The sequence below is a fragment of the Dendrobium catenatum genome, unplaced genomic scaffold (genome assembly GCF_001605985.2).
Source record: "Dendrobium catenatum unplaced genomic scaffold, ASM160598v2 original_scaffold_209899, whole genome shotgun sequence".
NCBI classification, from domain to species: Eukaryota; Viridiplantae; Streptophyta; class Magnoliopsida; order Asparagales; family Orchidaceae; genus Dendrobium; species Dendrobium catenatum.
The window spans coordinates 837,424-856,057 of NW_021528311.1; the positions used below are offsets into that span (position 1 = coordinate 837,424).

At 39.3% G+C, this 18,634-nt stretch overlaps 1 protein-coding gene across 2 annotated transcripts in view; it reads right to left on the reverse strand.

The window, feature by feature from the left end:
- LOC110096265 (rhomboid-like protein 20) overlaps positions 1 to 18,634 on the reverse strand; it is a 61,507-nt gene that overhangs the window by 22,588 nt on the left and 20,285 nt on the right. For both annotated transcript variants that reach the window (XM_020822126.2, XM_020822125.2), the window contains exons 3-4: positions 13,288 to 13,428; positions 13,018 to 13,084 (exon numbers count right to left, since the gene is read on the reverse strand). In XM_020822126.2, coding sequence (XP_020677785.1) covers positions 13,018 to 13,084; positions 13,288 to 13,428 — 208 coding nt within the window. The remainder of the gene's footprint in view (positions 1 to 13,017; positions 13,085 to 13,287; positions 13,429 to 18,634) is intronic.

Below are 18,634 nucleotides of genomic sequence, written 5' to 3' on the forward strand. Positions count from 1 at the left end.
CTCTACATTCAAATTTCCCGCCTAACTCCCTTAAAAATCCATCATAAAATGCTCGGTTGGCTCCTGAGGTTCGAACGGCATATCGAAGAGGCAGAAATCTTCCACCTATGTTCCTGCGGGCCAGTCCTATATGGACCGGCTTTACCGGTCTAACACTAGCTCGATGGTTAAGAAAATGCGAGATAACGGAGCATGATTAGGAGACAAGTGGATCTGGAGATCATGTGTGCTAGGCTAGAGTGAAGGGGAGCTGAATAATTCAGTGCAGAGTTCTTCCACAATCTCCCGCTTCTATGCAACAACAACACCATCTTCTTTCATAAGGATCGTCATAATCAACAGCTGTTATCCATTTACGATTTATGGTTACTAAGTTAAAAGTTTGATTCAGATCTCAACAATTCACTTCCGAAGAAGAATCGGTTATGGGGTTCCCTAATTGCTTGCCGGAAGTGGCTGGGAGGGCGGACAGGGACCATGATTCGTATTCGGGTCAGAAGGAGTGGGATAGGGACAAGCAGAGCATCATTTCTAAACCTGAAATGAACAGGATATCAAAGATATCGGGAACAAGGGGTTAAGGACTAACAAGAGTCGTGGCATACCTGCTAGTTCTGTGATGTAAAACAAGGAATTGTTTTATAAGATCAATAAAAACTTGTTAAGTAATGATAAAGTTGTAATCTTAAAACTTCACCCAAATGCGATTCAACGAAATTCTTAAGAAGTAAACTATGAATAGGCAATCAATCACAACTTAAGTTACAGGATATGTCACAGCATCACTTCAAAATAAAATAATGCATAGATTAGTTCAATTAGAATCCGCTGGTTAACAAAGCGATCGTTTCACCTTGAAGTCCATATTCACTCATCTACTTCTAAGGTTAGCGGGAGAAGAAGAACGACCCAATGACGAAAATCACCACTAGGTAGAAGGCGCAGACGATCTATAGTGATGGAGCGGAAACTGGTGGCGAAGGAGTTGGCCGGCGGCTTGTAATCATCCAATGGCCGGATGGTTGATGCTCTTCAACTGATAGCGCCAATTGGTTCGAAATGCGGTTGATAGATCCGCCTACAGTGATATCCCAACCCGGATAGCGATCAAAGAGAGATGATCGAAAAATGTCGATTCTGCAGTTGGAATCCTCTACGAATCCATGATCAATTTCCGAATCCGTCATTCATAGTTGAATCATGAAGGAGAGAGGTGGTGGTGGCGGCTTGACAGGATGGGGGTTGGGTCGTGAGCTAAGAGGGTGGGGGAGGGGGTGGGGTGAGGTGGAGAGAGGCTTAAATCTAAATTTGATTTCAGATTTCCAAAATCTGAAGGTTTTAATTTTAAATTCAGATTTTCAAGTTTGAATTTAGGCAAAGAGGGAAAGGGTTAATGGTGTATTAAAGGAGAATTAATGGGACAGAGAGAGGATGAGGTGGCCAGCCATGAAGAGGGGGGAGAAGGCTTGTGAATTAACAAGTGGGGATCATAAGGAGTTAATTAAATCTAATCAAATCTGAATTAATTTCAGAATTGATTGAATTTTAAGTAACTCCCAAAATTAAATGAGAATAAGAGGGAAGAATAATTTCAATTTCAAATAGGTGTAACTCCTTTAATTAACTTTTCAAAATTGATAAGGCGTAAATAGGAAAGTAATTAAGAGAGGAGAATATGAAATTTGAATAGAAAGATCTAGAGGAGGGGATGGCCGGCGGCAGTGAAGGGGAAGCTCAGGGCGGCGGGATGGGCCAGCGGGTGGCCGGCTGGTTGATGGCCGGCTGGCTGGATGGTTGCAGGCCGGCGGGAAGCTGGGAGGCTGCTAGGGCCTGTTTTGGAGCGACGGAAAGGGGTGAGGGTGGGAAACCGTGGGAGGAGAAATGGGAGAAGGTGTGGTAGAATTTTGGAGGAGCTTATGAAGGGAGGTGGGGAGAAGAAAAGAAAAAGAGAGATGAGGGAACCAAGCAAAACTCTCTTCCTCAAGAACTTACTAAGAGATTTTGGGATTTCACTCAAGAACTAACTAAGAGATCATAAAAAAAAATTTCATTAATCAATAATCCAAATACAATGACTAAGCCTTCATATATAGGCCTTCTGAAAATAAAACCATAAAGACGAAATTGCCCTTAAGCTACAACATGCAATGACTTCCTCATAGGGTACAAATGGAAAAACATAAAATATAAATAACAAGAATAAAATAAAACATCAGAAATAAAGACTATGAATCATGATCATCGCTCGACGACCCCTCCGATGGTAGAATTGTCGAAATCTCCTATGGATGTCCTCATCATTCTCCCTAGGTGGGAGGAAGCTCGACCCTGTCGAGCAAGGGTCCTGAGAACTCTCGTACAGCTCCAGAAGGTCAGGATCCAGTCTCTGTATCTCGTCACGATCCAGCCATGCATTCTCCGTCTCTGGTTTCCCTTTTCATTGAACTAGGTATCTTCGGCGCCTGCCATCCTTTGTGGAGATAATTTCATCATCGAGTATAGTTTCTATCTTTTCCGCATTAAGTACTGTAGGAATTTTAAGGAGTGGGGGTAGGCTCGGGATCTCACTTGGTATGGTCACACAAGGCTCAATATTTAGTGGATTTTCAGGGTTAAAATCAGGTCCTTCAAAGGCTACTAGATACTCAATGTTAAACGTATGATTCATGTTGAAACCTTCTAAAAGGTCTAATAGATAAGCATTATTATTTATTTTGAAAGTTATTTTGAAAGGTCCGATACTTTTAGCGTGTAATTTCTTAACGGCCCCAGGCGGGAACCTCTCCGGGCGAATCCGAACCAAGACATAGTCTCCAACCTCGAACTCCTTGAATCGTCTTTTGAGATCAACATTAAGTTTATAATTATCATTACTTTGTGCAATTCTTTTATTAATCTCTTTATGCAATTCCTGGAGATGAGATGCAAATGCAAATGCAGACTCTGACCCTCTAAGCTTAGGGTTCATGGGAATTAAATCTATTGGTTTCCTAGGTTGGTACCCGTAAACAATCTCAGCTGGACTCATACCTGTGGTCCAGTTAACGGAATTATTATAAGCAAATTTAGCAATAGGCAATTTAGAATCCCAATATCTAATGTTTTCGCCCACCAAGGTCCTAAGAAGGTTTCAAAGACTCCTATTGACAACTTTCGTTTGACCATCCGTCCGTGGGTTGAAGGTGGTGGAGAACTGTAGTTTAATACCCATCTTAAGCCACAATGTTTTACAAAAATAACTAGTAAATTTCACATCTCGATCTGACACAATTGTTTTAAGGAGTCCATGAAGTCTGACAATCTCATCAAAGTACAACTTGGCAATCCAAGAGGCATCAAAGGTTTTGGAACATGGGAGGAAGTGTGCCATCTTTGAGAAACGATCTACTACGACACAAACTGAGTCATGCTTCCTAACATTTTTGGGTAAGCCTAAAATAAAATCCATGCTACATCTTGCCACGGGTATGGACACATTGCTTCGCAGTGTTCTAGCCCATACAAGGTCACCATAATTGAAGAAGTTGATGAAGAAGAGGACGAGCCTGAAACTGATTTAATCCATCATGTAGACGATGAAGAAGATTTTTTCCATGAAGAGGACCCCGTAGAATTACAAGTTGTTAGATGTGCCTTATCCCAATCAAAACCAAGTGATGATTGGCGAAGGACCTCAATCTTCCACACTTTCACTAAAATAGGGGACAAGAATTGCAAGGTCATCATTGACAGTGGCAGTTGCATCAATGCGGCCTCTTCCTCAATGATATCCAAGCTTAATCTAAAGACGATTCCACACCCCAACCCCTATAAGGTCGCTTGGATAAATGCAACAACCATTGAGATAAAGAATCGAAGCCTAATTCCAATAGAATTTGTTGGGTATCAAGAGAAAATTTGGTGTGATGTTTTGACTATGGACGTAGGACAGATTATTCTTGGTCGCCATGGTTATTTGATAATGACGTCCATATATATGATAGAACCAATACCTGTGTGTTCGAACACAACGATAAAAAGATTAAGCTTATGCCATCTCAACCTAAGCCCAACAAGATCGAAGTTAAGACCACTCCTGCGAAACCAAAGGCTTACACTTCCTAACTGCAAGAGAAGTGGACGTTGAGCTTCACCAAGGCTCCCCCATGTATGCCCTAGTAGCTAGAGAAATTGATGCGAATCAAGAGGAACATGTCCCCGATGAAGTTAAACCTCTTCTTGAGACCATTGCTGATGTCTTCCTCGAAGAATTACCCAACCAGCTCCCACCCCTTAGAGACATCCAACAGGTCATCGACCTATTACCCGGAGCGTGCCTACCAAACCTTCCTTATTACCGTATGAACCCAACAGAGCATGCTGAACTGAAGAAGCAAGTAAATGAACTCCTACAACGTGGATTTATCAAAGAGAGCCTTAGCCCGTGTGCGGTTCCTGCCCTGTTAACTCCTAAAAAGGACGGTTCTAAGAGGATGTGTGTTGATAGTCGCGTTATCAACAAGATTACTGTGAAATATCGTTTTCTAATTCCTCGATTGGACGACAAGTTAGACATGATGACTGGGGCGATTCTATTCTCGAAAATTGATCTTAAAAGCGGGTATCATCAAATTAGAATCCGCTCTGGTGATGAATGGAAAACAGCCTTCAAAACAAAAGATGGGTTGTATGAATGAGTGGTTATGCCATTTGGTCTTAGCAACGCCCCAATCACTTTTATGCGAGTTATGACCTAAGTCCTTCGACCTTTCCTGGGAAAATTTGTCGTCGTATACTTTGATGATATTTTGATCTATAGTAACTCGGTGGACCAACATTTAGATCATCTGAAACAAGTCTGTGAGATTTTGAGAAAAGAACAGTTATATGGTAATCCTAAGAAATGTGTGTTTCTCACAGATAGGGTTACATTTCTCGGGTTCATTATATCATCTCAAGGAATCTCAACCGACCCTGAAAAGATTAGGGCAATCAATGAGTGGCCTGTACCAAAGAACATCAGAGACGTTCGGAGTTTTCATGGATTAGCCACTTTCTATCAGAGATTTATTAGGAATTTCAGTACAATAGTGGCCCCGATAACTGACTGCTTAAAGAAAGGAGAATTTCATATTACCGTAGTGCCCATTCACCTACCCTAGTGTCCCCTAGCCTAAACTATGGACCTGGAACACATTCAAGCAACGCTGGACCTTATAGTGGGTCAACTTGGAACGGTTACACAGCAAATCCGAAACACCCAGACTGACTTAGCGGACTTTAGGCGTCAAATGGGTGAACGACTGGATAACATTGAGCGTCTAGGAAACCCTGCTATTTACACCCCTTCTAGGCCACATTCATCTTATGGCGATGACACTCGGACCGAGCATGGACTACAACGAGATCACTACCGTTATAACCCTAGACCTAATCAGGACACCGTAGGAAATGAGCCCATTTTGAGAGATAACGATGCTCAGTTTCTTAAGAACATTCGAATAGATACACCTACTTATGATGGTACCCTCGACCCACAAATTTTCTTAGATTGGATAAAAAAGATGGATAATTATTTCAAATGGTATAGTATCTCGGAAGAACGAAAAGTTTGATTTGCGGAGATGAAACTGACGGGCCGAGCAAACCACTACTGGACAATTTTGGAGAACATGCGCGAGGCCCGAGGAGAGCATCCTATCACCGACAGGAGAACCATGAAACAGGAACTCAAGAGAAAATACCTACCCTCGTCCTACTATCCTAAGCTCTTAGATAAGTGGAATAGGCTGACCCAAGGAAGTCGACCTGTCAAGGATTATATATCTACCTTTGATGACTACCTGATTCGTTGCAGTGGCGAGGAAATCACTACCCCAGCCTAGATCCTTTCAATGTTTAGAGCTGGTTTAAGAGAGGACCTCCGAAATGAACTTTTCGCGAGAGGAATTGACACCTTGGAAGCAACTTGTAGTTTAGTGCTCGACCTAGAAGAGTCTAGGACCCACTCTCACACTAGGCATTCAGACTCCCACTCATGACCCTTTAAAGCTTCTTCCAGTCAACCTCAAACCCGACCTGCTGGTCCCGTTGTTAACCGACCAACGGTGAGTCAATCTCAATCACGTCCTGACTTTAAAGACAAGACTCCTGAGCGTGACACTCCCAGAGTCACCTCTGGAACCAAGTTCTATAGGTGCCACGGGTATGGACACATCGCTTCGTAGTGTTCTAGCCCGTACAAGGTCACCATAATTGAAGAAGTTGATGAAGAAGAGGACGAGCCTGAAACTGATTTAATCCATCATATAGACGATGAAGAAGATTTTTTTCCATGAAGAGGACCCCGTAGAATTACAAGTTGTTAGATGCGCCTTATCCCAGCCAAAACCAAGTGATGATTGGCGAAGGACCTCAATCTTCCACACTTTCACTAAAATTGGGGACAAGAATTGCAAGGTCTTCATTGACAGTGGCAGTTGCATCAATGTGGTCTCTTCCTCGATGATATCCAAGCTTAATCTTAAGACGACTCCACACACCAACCCCTATAAGGTCGCTTGGATAAAGGCAACAACCATTGAGATAAAGGATCGAAGCCTAATTCCTATAGAATTTGCTGAGTATCAAGAGAAAATTTGGTGTGATGTTTTGACTATGGACGTAGGACAGATTATTCTTGGTCACCCATGGTTATTTGATAATGACGTCCATATATATGGTAGAACCAATACCTGCGTGTTTGAACACAACGGTAAAAAGATCAAGCTTATGTCATCTCAACCTAAGCCCAACAAGATCAAAGTTAAGACCACTCCTGCGAAACCAAGTAAAGGCTTACACTTCCTAACTACAAGAGAAATGGACGTTGAGCTTCACCAAGATTCCCCATGTATGCCCTAGTAGCCAGAGAAATTGAAGCGAATCAAGAGGACATGTCCCCGATGAAGTTAAACCTCTTCTTGAGACCTTTGCTGATGTCTTCCCCGAAAAATTACCCAACCAGCTCCCACCCCTTAGAGACATCCAACACGTCATCGACCTAGTACCCGGAGCGTCACTACCAAACCTTCCTCATTACCGTATGAACCTAATAGAGCATGCTGAACTAAAGAAGCAAGTAAATGAATTCCTGCAACGTGGATTTATCAAAGAGAGCCTTAGCCCGTGTGCGGTTCCTGCCCTGTTAACTCCAAAAAAGGACGGGTCTTAGAGGATGTGTGTTGATAGCCGCGCTATCAACAAGATTACTATGAAATGTCATTTTCTAATTCCTCGATTGGACGACATGTTAGACATGATGACAGGGGCGATTCTATTCTCGAAAATTGATCTTAAAAGCGGGTATTATCAAATTAGAATCCGCCCTGGTGATGAATGGAAAACAGCTTTCAAAATAAAAGATGGGTTGTATGAATGGGTGGTTATGCCATTTGGTCTTGGCAACGCCCCAAGCACTTTCATGCGAGTTATGACCCAATTCCTTTGACCTTTCCTGGGAAAATTTGTCGTCGTATACTTTGATGATATTTTGATTTATAGTAACTCGGTGGACCAACATTTAGATCATCGGAAACAAGTCTGAGATTTTGAGAAAAGAACAGTTATATGCTAATCCTAAGAAATGTGTGTTTCTCACATATATGGTTACTTTTCTCGGGTTCATTATATCATCTCAAGGAATCTCAGCAGACCCTGAAAAGATTAGAGCAATCAATGAGTGGCCTGTACCAAAGAACATCATAGACGTTTGGAGTTTTCATGGATAAACCACTTTCTATCAGAGATTTATTAGGAATTTCAGTACAATAGTGGTCCCGATAACTGACTGCTTAAAGAAAGGAGAATTTCATTGGACGTTAGCTGCCACTAAAGCTTTCGAGGAAATTAAGAGGAAAATGGTCGAAGCCCCTGTTATGCGTATCCCTGATTTTTCTAAAGTTTTTGAAGTAACTTGTGACACATCAGGTATTGGAATAGGAGTTTTATTACAAAGGACACCCTGTCGTGTATTTTAGCGAGAAGTTAAATGATATTCGTCAACGATATTCTACCTACGACAAGGAATTCTATGCGATCATTCAGTCTCTTAGATCTTGGAGACATTACTTGTTGCCACAAGAATTTGTGATATTCTCGAATCATGAAGCTTTGTGATACATTAATTCACAGAAGAAATTAAATGCCCGTCATGATCGTTGGGTCGAGTTCTCACAAGAATACACGTACATAATTAGACATAAAGCAGGATCTGAGAATAAAGCTACGGATGCCCTGAGCCGAAGACTAATGATTACCTAAGAGATGAGAGCTGAAGTAATCGGATTTGAACGACTTAAGGAAGACTATTTGGACTGCCCTAATTTTGAAGAAGTATATTCGTCACTAATGACTAGAGATAAGCGAATTGTAGACGATTTCTTGTTGGAAGATGGTTATTTATTTAAGTCTCAAAAGTTGTGTATTCCCAACACATCGCTCCGTGAATTCCTCGTTTGGGAACTACACGCTGGAGGCTTAGCTGGGCATTTTGGAGAGGCAAAGACCATTGCAGCAGTTGAACATAGATTTTTCTGACCCAGTCTCAAGCGGGATGTTAGTAAATTGGTCAAGCGATGTCATACCTGCCAATTGGCTAAGCAAAGAAAGCAGAACACCGGCCTCTACATGCCACTTCCCATCCCAAACTGCTCGTGGCAAGATGTTAGCATGGATTTTTTTTAGGCTTACCCAAAACTGTTAGGAACCATGACTCAGTTTGTGTCGTAGTAGATCATTTCTCTAAGATGGCACACTTCCTCCCATGTTCCAAAAGCTTTGATGCCTCTAGGATTGCCAAGTTGTACTTTGATGAGATTGTCAGACTTCATGGACTCCCTAAAACGATTGTGTCGGATCGAGATATGAAATTTACTAGTTATTTTTGGAAAATATTGTGGCTTAAGATGAGTACTAAACTGCAGTTCTCCACCGCCTTCCACCCACAAACGGATGGTCAAACATAAGTTGTAAATAGGAGTCTTGAAAACCTTCTTAGGACCTTGGTGGGCGAAAACATTAGAGATTGAGATTCTAAATTGCCTATTGTTGAATTTGCTTAAAATAATTCCGTTAACCGGACCACAGGTATAAGTCCAGCTGAGATTGTATACGGGTACCAACCTAGGCAACCAATAGATTTAATTCCCATGAACCCTAAGCTTAGAGTGTTAGAGTCTGCATCTGCATTTGTTTCTCATCTCCAGGAATTGCATAAAGAGATTAATAAAAGAATTGCACAAAGTAATGATAATTATAAACTTCATGCTGATCTCAAAAGACGATTCAAGGAGTTCGAGGATGGAGACTATGTCATAGTCCGGATTCGTCCGGAGCGGTTCCCTCCTAGGGCCATTAAGAAATTACACGCTAAAAGTGCCGGGCCTTTCAAAATAAACAGTAATGCCTATGTATTAGACCTTCCAGAAGGTTTCAATATGAATCCTACGTTTAACATTAAGGATCTAGTAGCCTTTGAAGACCTAATTTTAACCCTGAAAATCCACTAAATATTGAGCCTTGACCATACCAAATGAGATCCCGAGCCTACCCCCACTCCCTAAAATTCCTATAGTACCTAATGCGGAAAAGATAGAAACTATACTCGATGATGAAATTATCTCCACAAAGGATGGCGGGCGCCGAAGATACCTAGTTCAATGGAAAGGGAAGCCGGAGACAAAGAATACATGGCTGGATCGTGACGAGATACAGAGACTGGATCCTGACATTCTGGAGTTGTACGAGAGTTCTCAGGACCCTTGCTCGACGGGGTCGAGCTTCCTCCCACCTGGGGAGAATGATGAGGACATCCATAGAAGATTTCGACACGTCTACCATCGAAGGGGTCGTCGAGCGACGGCCATGATTCATAGTCTTTATTTCTGATGTTTTATTTTATTCATGTTATTTATATTTTATGTTTTTCCATTTGTACCCCTATGAGGAAGCGATTGCATGTTGTAGCCCAAGGGCAATTGCGTCTCTATGGTTTTATTTTCGGAATGCCTATATATGAAGGCTTAGTCATTGTATTTAGATTATTGATGAATGAAAACTTTGTTTTATGATATCTTAGTGATTTCTTGAGTAAAATCTCAAGATCTCTTAGTGAGTTCTTGAGGAAGAGAGTTTTATTTGGTTCCCTCATCTCTCTTTTTCTTTTATTCTCCCCACCTCCCTTCTCAAACTCCCAAATTCCACCACCCCTTCTCCCATTTCTCCTCCCACGGTTTCCCACCCTCACCCCATCCCGCCGCTCCAAAACAGTCCCCAACAGCCTCCCAGCTTCCCGCCGGCCTGCAGCCATCCAGCCAGCTGGCCACCCGCTGGCCCCATTCCGCCGCCCTGAGCTTCCCCTTCATTGTTGCCGGCCATCCCCTCCTCTAGATCTTCCTATTCGAATTTCAAATTCTCCTCTATTAATTGTTTTTCTAATTACACCTTATCAATTTTGGAAAGTTAATTAAAGGAGTTACACCTATTTGAAATTAAAATTATTCTTCCCTCTCATTCTCCTTTAATTTTGGGAGTTACTTAAAATTCAATCAATTTTGAAATTAATTCAGATTTGATTAGATTTAATTAACTCCTTGTGGTCCCCACTTGTTAATTCACAAGCCTTCTCCCCCCTCTTCATGGCCGACCACCTTATCCTCTCTCTCACCATTAACCATTTCCCTCTTATTAGCCTAAATTCAAATTTGAAAATCTGAATTTAAAATTAAAACCTTCAGATTTTGGAAATCTGAAATCAAATTCAGATTTAAGCCTCTCCACCTCATCCCACCCCCTCCCCCATCCTCTTAGCTCACGGCCCAACCCCCATCCTCTCAAGCCGCCACCACCACCTCCTCTCTCCTCTCGTTTTCCGTCCTCCTTCAAGATTCAACTATGAATGGCGGATTCGGAAATTGATCACGTATCCGTAGAGGATTCCAACGGGAGAATCGACATTTTACGATCACCTCTCTTTGATCCATATCCGGGTTGGGATACAACTATAGGCGGATCTATCAACCGTATTTCGTACCAATTGGCGCTATCAGTTGAAGAGCATCAACCATCCGGCCATTGGATGATCACAAGCCACCGGCCAACTCCTTCGCCACCAGTTCCCGCTCCATCACTACGGATCGTCTGTGCCTTCTACCTAGTGGTGATTTTCATCATTGGGTCGTTCTTCTTCTCCCGCCAACCTTAGAAGTAGATGAGTGAATATGGACTTCAAGGTGAAACGATCGCTTTGTTAACCAATTGATTCTAATTGAACTAATCTATGCATTATTTTATTTTGAATTGATGTTGTGAAATGTCCTGTAACTTAAGTTGTGATTGATTGCCTATTCATAGTTTACTTAAGAATTTCGTTGAATCGCATTTGGGTGAAGTTTTAAGATTACAACTTGATCATTACTTAACGAGTTTTTATCGATCTTATAAAACAATTCCTGGTCACACATCATCTTCCTATAAGTAGGGATAATTTTGCATAATTAAATTAAGCTTTTTCCCTCTCCAATTCTCTAAATTTAACAATTCTCATTAAAGGATTCTACAAACTCACGTTCAAAAATATTGTAAGTAAAATTAAAATGATAGATTTAAACCATTCAATTAGGGAAGTGGGAAAGGATAGTGGGACCTACAATTCAACCAACCATCAAAGGGATCCTTGAGCACATTGATTAAAGGGTTCTAACTGTTGGATCGACCCTCTTAAGGCTTTTAGATTGCAATCCAAGTGCCTCATCTTCCTACACCTCTTCGAGATTTTTTTTTCATAAATAACTTTGATTCATTTCTATTGTAAGACTTTTAGAGAAGTCTATAAATACTTCTACATTTTATACATAATCAACAAACAAAATTCAAGTTTTTTTTCCTACTTTTCCACTTTTTCTACACTTTGAGCATTGCATTGTATGAACATTGATAGCCAGAGAAGGCATTTCCTTGCTTGTATATCATGTCCTTGCTGAAGCTTCTTTTGAAAAAAAAATTCTTTCATTCTTCTTCCATATGTTTTTTTCTTCACCTCTACTTCAAAAGTTCTTCTTCTCCTCTTTCTTTTAATGTAAGTACAATCATTCCTTCTCAATCCTATTGATTTTACATCAAGCTACCCCTCAACTCTTCTAAAATGCTTCTCTTTTAGTTTTTCTGTCGCTAAACCTCCAATGCTTACATGAAATGCAAATCAACAAAAACCTTTTTTTTCTGCAAGAATTCCCTTTAGTTTGCTTCACGTATTGCTCACCTCTCCACATCCCAAATTATCTGCTAATTTTTCCATTTTTTTGATGAGGTGAGAGGACCATCAGAAGTTTTGTGCTGCAATCATACGAGTCAGAAAAGACTAATTAAGAGTATAAAAAATATAGGTTGAATCACATCAGACCTCTTCATTTGTAAAAATTCCAACAAATTTTTACTAGACTCGAGCACAAAATTGCAGCTAGTGAGTTTGCCATTTGAAAGTAAAGGACACAAAACTAAGAAGTCAGTCAGCAGACTAACTTCCAAGCACCACGAATCATGCTGTTCATAGAGCATTAACAAACCTGAATGATATATGGGATCACGACCAAAGGCAGGCAACAAAAAAAAGAAAATAAATTTCCAAGTAATTAATAACTACTTAAGGAAACAACAGTTATTAAGTGAAAATAAGAAAATAATATGCAGGTGCAATACACTTGCTGCATTAAACAATAAAGAGACTGCGCTAAAGAAAGAGTGGGGCATTTTACATATAGTTCTTTTTGTTTTTATTTTCCTTTGGCTTTCCACAAGGTTACGTTAGGAGACTTGAAAGCTAGGGAGAAAAAACAGAAAACATGTATGTAAAATTACAAAAATGAAAGATACATGTCAGACCAGTAAGAGGACTAAATCTATGAAAGTAGGCGCCACAAAGCATTAAAGAAAACCAATTTCTATGTCAAGTAATTTGATATATGCTGTATAAGAGTATTAGAAATTTCAGACAATGCAAACCTTTTAGAAACACCAAGGCAAGAACATCAAGTAACAGTGACGCTGACAGAGAGAATAGAACAAAAACCTGCACAATTAAAGATTATAAATTCAGCGACCAGCGAGAAAGTATGACAACCAAGTCTACAAATCAGAATCAAACTTTGATTGTGTTTTTCTTGGTGGTGGGGTGGTAGAATCCGCTCATAATTAGCAGACCATATGCTATAAATAAGTAGTTATTAAAAAGTTTTATTGTGTCTCAACATAAACTTACTCATTGCTACTTACTGAGTATTTATTAGAACCTATCTGCCTCTCGAATAATCTGAAGTAATATAGCAAATAAACTCCAAAAATTAACTCCGGTATTGACGAGAAGGCAAATATTGAAGGAATAACTCTGAAAAAACGAAGCCTCTGGATGATATCCTGCCAAAAGAAATATAACAATCAGATAACCTAATTAATGAAAAGCTTGAGTCCACATAATCTTGAGAATATAGTTCTTCCATTAAGGGGACATCTAGGCACACTTTCAAGAAAAATGCAGAGTTCTCAATTATTTTAATATTCGGATCATAGGAACATTTTAAGAAGTCGAAATGTTACAAAAAATAAGTAAGAAATCAAATGTAGTACCCCAAACAGTAAACAAGAACATCAATAAAAATACCATTCTGGTCGTGAAATGATCTCTAACAAAACAGAATACCAATTTTTGCATGATATAATAAAACTTTCCGATGAAAGAGATGCACTATAGACATTCTGCTTCTCTATTTTAGCAGGGATTTCATTAACGTTTTTAAAATGTTCCAATTCAGAGAACAATGACATCACACCACCAGACAGTTGGACCCTAGAATTGTAGTTTGGCACTCATATGAGTGGGAGTTGAACCCCTCACTTAAACTACTATGTTTCTTGCTTTTTTAGGAAATTCCTTGATTTATCACAAAGTTGCCAAAGGAAAAAAAAAACAGAGATATGAGAGATGGATCCTACTCTTCCAAACTATCTTGTTCTCGATTCTCGATGGCCTATTCCCAAAATCCCTAAACAGTACTAATCCAACAAGAACTTAGTTTTTTTTAATATTTTCGTAGTATCATACTTAAACTACTACAATTTATCTTAACCGCGGGTTTTTCTTTCTTTTTTTCTTTTTTTTCTTTTTTTTTTTTTTCTTGTGCGGTGGGGGCTTACAAATATTTCAAAAAAAATCTTGATAAATAGTTTGTTAGTGCATAATTTATCAAATGATAAGTATGAATTTGAATTATTTCATTGATTAATTTAATTCTTAGAAAACATGAACAAATAAAATTATTTTCAATGATATTTTGAATTGAAAATATTAGAAATGATCTTTCTTTATTAGATTTAAATGAGAGTTTGACTTTTAACCGGACACAATGGAGAAAAAGGATTCATGTAGCCGACCCCACATAGTGGGGCAAAGGCTTGATGTTGTTGTTGTTGTATATTTTGAATTACATTCACACCTCTCCAAAATAAGCACGCATTGCACCCATTTGGCAAAGATGAGTAGTAACTAAAAAGAGCCAACATTAAAGAAAGTGTGAAAAGTGCACAAATGACATGCATTTAATCCTTAGCCTGCCACCTTTCTATACAATCCACCAAATCATTTGGACAACGTTCCATCAACATGGAGCTTGTACAACACCTCGTCCAGGGGTATATTCCAAGCAAGAAAAAAAAGATGTTGAAGACCACTCTTCAAATGTCAAACTATCAATATGATTTCATCTTGTAATTTGTCAAAATAATTACATAATTAAAAATGAAACTAATGTTGGAATTATTGATAGTTTTAAAATTTGTCAAAATTGAAACTCCATGAAAGACTATCAAATCAAAACATTTCTCCTGCATCTCCATATAATCCAATAATTCCTTATTAGCATGAATCATGTTAAACGCCTCATCCAAGAGTGTATTCCAAGCAAGAAAAAACATGTTGATGCTCGCCCTTAAAATGCAAACTATATGATTTCATACTCAAAATTTATCAAAATAATTACAAAATTAAAAGTGAAACTAATGTCGGAATTGTCAATACTTTAAAAATTGTCAAAATTGAAACTCCATTAAAGATTCTGAAACCAAGACATCTTCAAGCAACATGTGCAGGTGGGCCCAGTATGTCTGCGAGTTGACTTGTTAAATGGTTAATGAGTAAGACTTATAAAGTGATGAGCTAAAGCTGGAGCTCATATTTTTTACACATATGCTATATGAACTTGAATATGAGTTTGATGAGGCTTGGCTCGTTGACTTATCAACTTCAAGCTGCCCAATTAAGTCATGCAAAGTCCCCAAGCTCCCCACTATCAAAACCAGATTCCTGCTCACACATTCTCCTTCAAATTAGGTAGTTAAACTCTAGGTCCCCTCATTTCGCAGAGTCGTAGTCACTTGAGTCTTTGGACAAGTGGCGATAACAGCATCTAGCGAGTGGCAACAAGGCAAGCAATTAGGTGAAGTAGTGAGCTCTAAGGTTAAGCAACATCTAGCAAGTGATGACAATGACAAAGATATTAGAAGGGTATTCAACTCAAGGTAGAAGACATTTATTTTTTTTATTGTTAGATTTAATGATTTGGATGCAATAGCTCCCAAGCTCCTAAATTTCAATTCCCTTATTTCGCTATCCTAATTTCTCTCAATTCAAAGTTTACGTTCTAAGCTCTTGAGAGTCAACCGACTAAGAATCAAGTAGATTCTAGTGAGTGGCAACAGCAACAAGGACTTGAGGGGGATTCATCTCCATGGTTAGACATTTAACTAAGTATATGATTTTTCATTATTAGATTTAATAATTTTAGAACAACTGCTTCATCTCATGATTTCAATCCTTTTTTATATTGAATGTTGATTAAATCATCTCTTCTTTAAACCTTATAGGCAACATTACAACAGCATGTATGTTGAAATCTACTTTTGATGCTTTAAGTATAAAATATGTAATATGAAACAAGGCTCATATCTTGGAAGTTATAACTTATGTAAAACATGCATAGACACATTCAATTTATAACTTTCCTTGGTTGGTTTTATCCATTTGATTGAGAATTAGTATAGTTTAATATTGAGATACCCACACAATATCAACTTTTTTTCTGACACGGGCCATTGTCTTGTTGGGCTTCGCATAATGAATTGTGTCTACAGTTAGATCTCCCATTGAATAGACATTTAAAAAAAAAATTGCCTCTAAGACTTTCAGACATAGACTAGTTATATTCAAATTTAATGGGCATAGTGGTGTATTTAGTGATAGACATTTAGCTTCTAAAATTCTAATATCATATAGTTTTCCTAACTGGCTAACTCTTTTGCTTACAATTTGATTATAAATGCTTTCAAAGAATTTTTTTTTTTTTGTAAGTAGTTAAAGAGATTTTTCATGTCTGCCATTTTGTTTCATCAAAATTATTTTATGCATGGCATTTATACCATTTAGTTAGCATATCAAAACCAACACTTATGGAAGATATCATTAATAAGCCCATGAATTAAAGATTGGGAGTCCTCACATGATTGTCTTCATTAAAAAAAGAGAATTATGATAGGACTTGGTATCAAAAACAACCAACAAATCAAGAGAAATTCAGCAAACCACAAATTTTTATTGATAGAAAATAATAATGCGAACAAGCAAGATATAATGGTCCTCTTTCGAGAGGAGAACCTGCTCTCCCAAACCCTAGATGACGCTAGGATCCCTCACAAAAGTAATGGACGGCAGACACTTACCAAATTTTTCATACCCAATATATCTCACAACAGCCCTAATTAAGCACTACCAATCCCCTCCCAAACTACCCTCTTTCCTTACTAACCTTCCTCTCTTATTTGAACTCAAACCCTACATTAATTCCTTCCTTAATCCTTCTCCTAACATAAGGAATTATTGGATTGTTGGGCCCCACAAGGGGGGCCAAATTTCCCTCTCCCTCTCCCATACCGCGTGTGGATCCCACTTTTCTCGTGAATGCAACTCCTGCTCCCGCGATATGAGTTAGGTTATCTCGTAAGAACCAAAGTATCGAGATGATAACTTATCATTCTATCTCCATGCCAAGTTTTTTTTATCTGTAGGGGTGAAGCTTCAAGTAAACTTTGTACCCTACTTCAAACTTAATATCTCTCTTGTGCGCATCAACCTTCATAATTTGTTGAGCTCTCAACAAATGCTCCTTCGGCTCCCCCAAGGTTCTATCTCTGTCCTCCAAGTACTATTCTACCGAATTCACCAGTGTGCTCCTTTGCTCATAATATATCAAGTGACGCGGATCTCGTCCGTATAACACCTTGAATAGTGCAGTCTGCACTGCCGAATGATAGAAAGTATTATACCAATACTTTGCCCAAGCCAACCATTTTGCACACAGCTTAGGTGTATCTGATATAAAGCACCATAGATAAGTTTCAAACTATGATTGACCACATCTATTTGTCGGTCTGTCTGAGGATGATAAGTGCTCCTTTTCAAAACGATTCCCTACATTTTGAATAATTCCTTCCATAACTAGCTCATATGGATCTTGTCTCGATCCGATACAATCGATTCCAAGATCCCATGTAGTCTCACTACCTCCCTTATGAAAATTGTGGCTACTATTACTATAGTGTAGGGATGTCAAAGAGGAATGAAATTGGGATACTTAATCAGCTAATCCACTATCACCAATATCATCGTATATCCCTTTGACCTTGGCAGTCCTTTAATGAAGTCTATGGTTAGCTCCTCTCACACCTTTTCTAACAGAGCTAGCGGCTAGAGGAGCCCTCCTGGAGACATCACAAAAATATTTCTATAACCACCATCTTCTCAACATCCTTCTGTATACCCTCCTAATATAGCTCGATAGAGAGCCAATGATATATTTTTTTGACCCTTGAATGCCTCCCAATGGTCGTCCCATGAAACTCCTAAAGCAAGCAAGGAATATAAAAGGGGTCTTTGGAAGCACAACCCGCCCATGATGAAGCAACTTCTATCCCACCATTGAATATCTCGAATTGATGTCCTTATTTTCTGCCAACTCCTCCCTAATGTTCCTCAACCCTGTGTCATGTTCGCTCTCTCTCCTCAGTGCTTCCCAGTCAACCAACAAACGCACAGGAAATGTCATCATCTGTGGTTCCCCCGTACACCTAGATAAACCATTTGTTGCCTTATTTTCAACTTCAGGCTGATAGTGAATCTCGAAGCCATCGCCCAATAATTTGGAAAGCCCCATTGATGCTCCTCAGTGATCATCCTCTGCTCCAATAAGTACTTCAAACTCCTCTGATCGGCTCTGACAAAATGTCTTCCCAATAAGTAAGTCTCTCATTTATGAATGGCCAACACTATTGCTATCAGCTCCCTCTCATAAATTGACTTGACCCTAACCCTGGACGTCAACGCCTGATTGAAATAAGCCACTGGTCTTTCCTTCTGCATGAGTACCATTCTCAACCTTTTTTGTGGCTATATCTAGGGTTTGAATATAGAGAGTTATGACCCATTTTACATGTGAAATGATGCGGGCAAAAATTATTTGAGAGGAACTTGATTTTCTAGTTAGGAAAGTGTTGTATTATGACAATTATGCTGTCA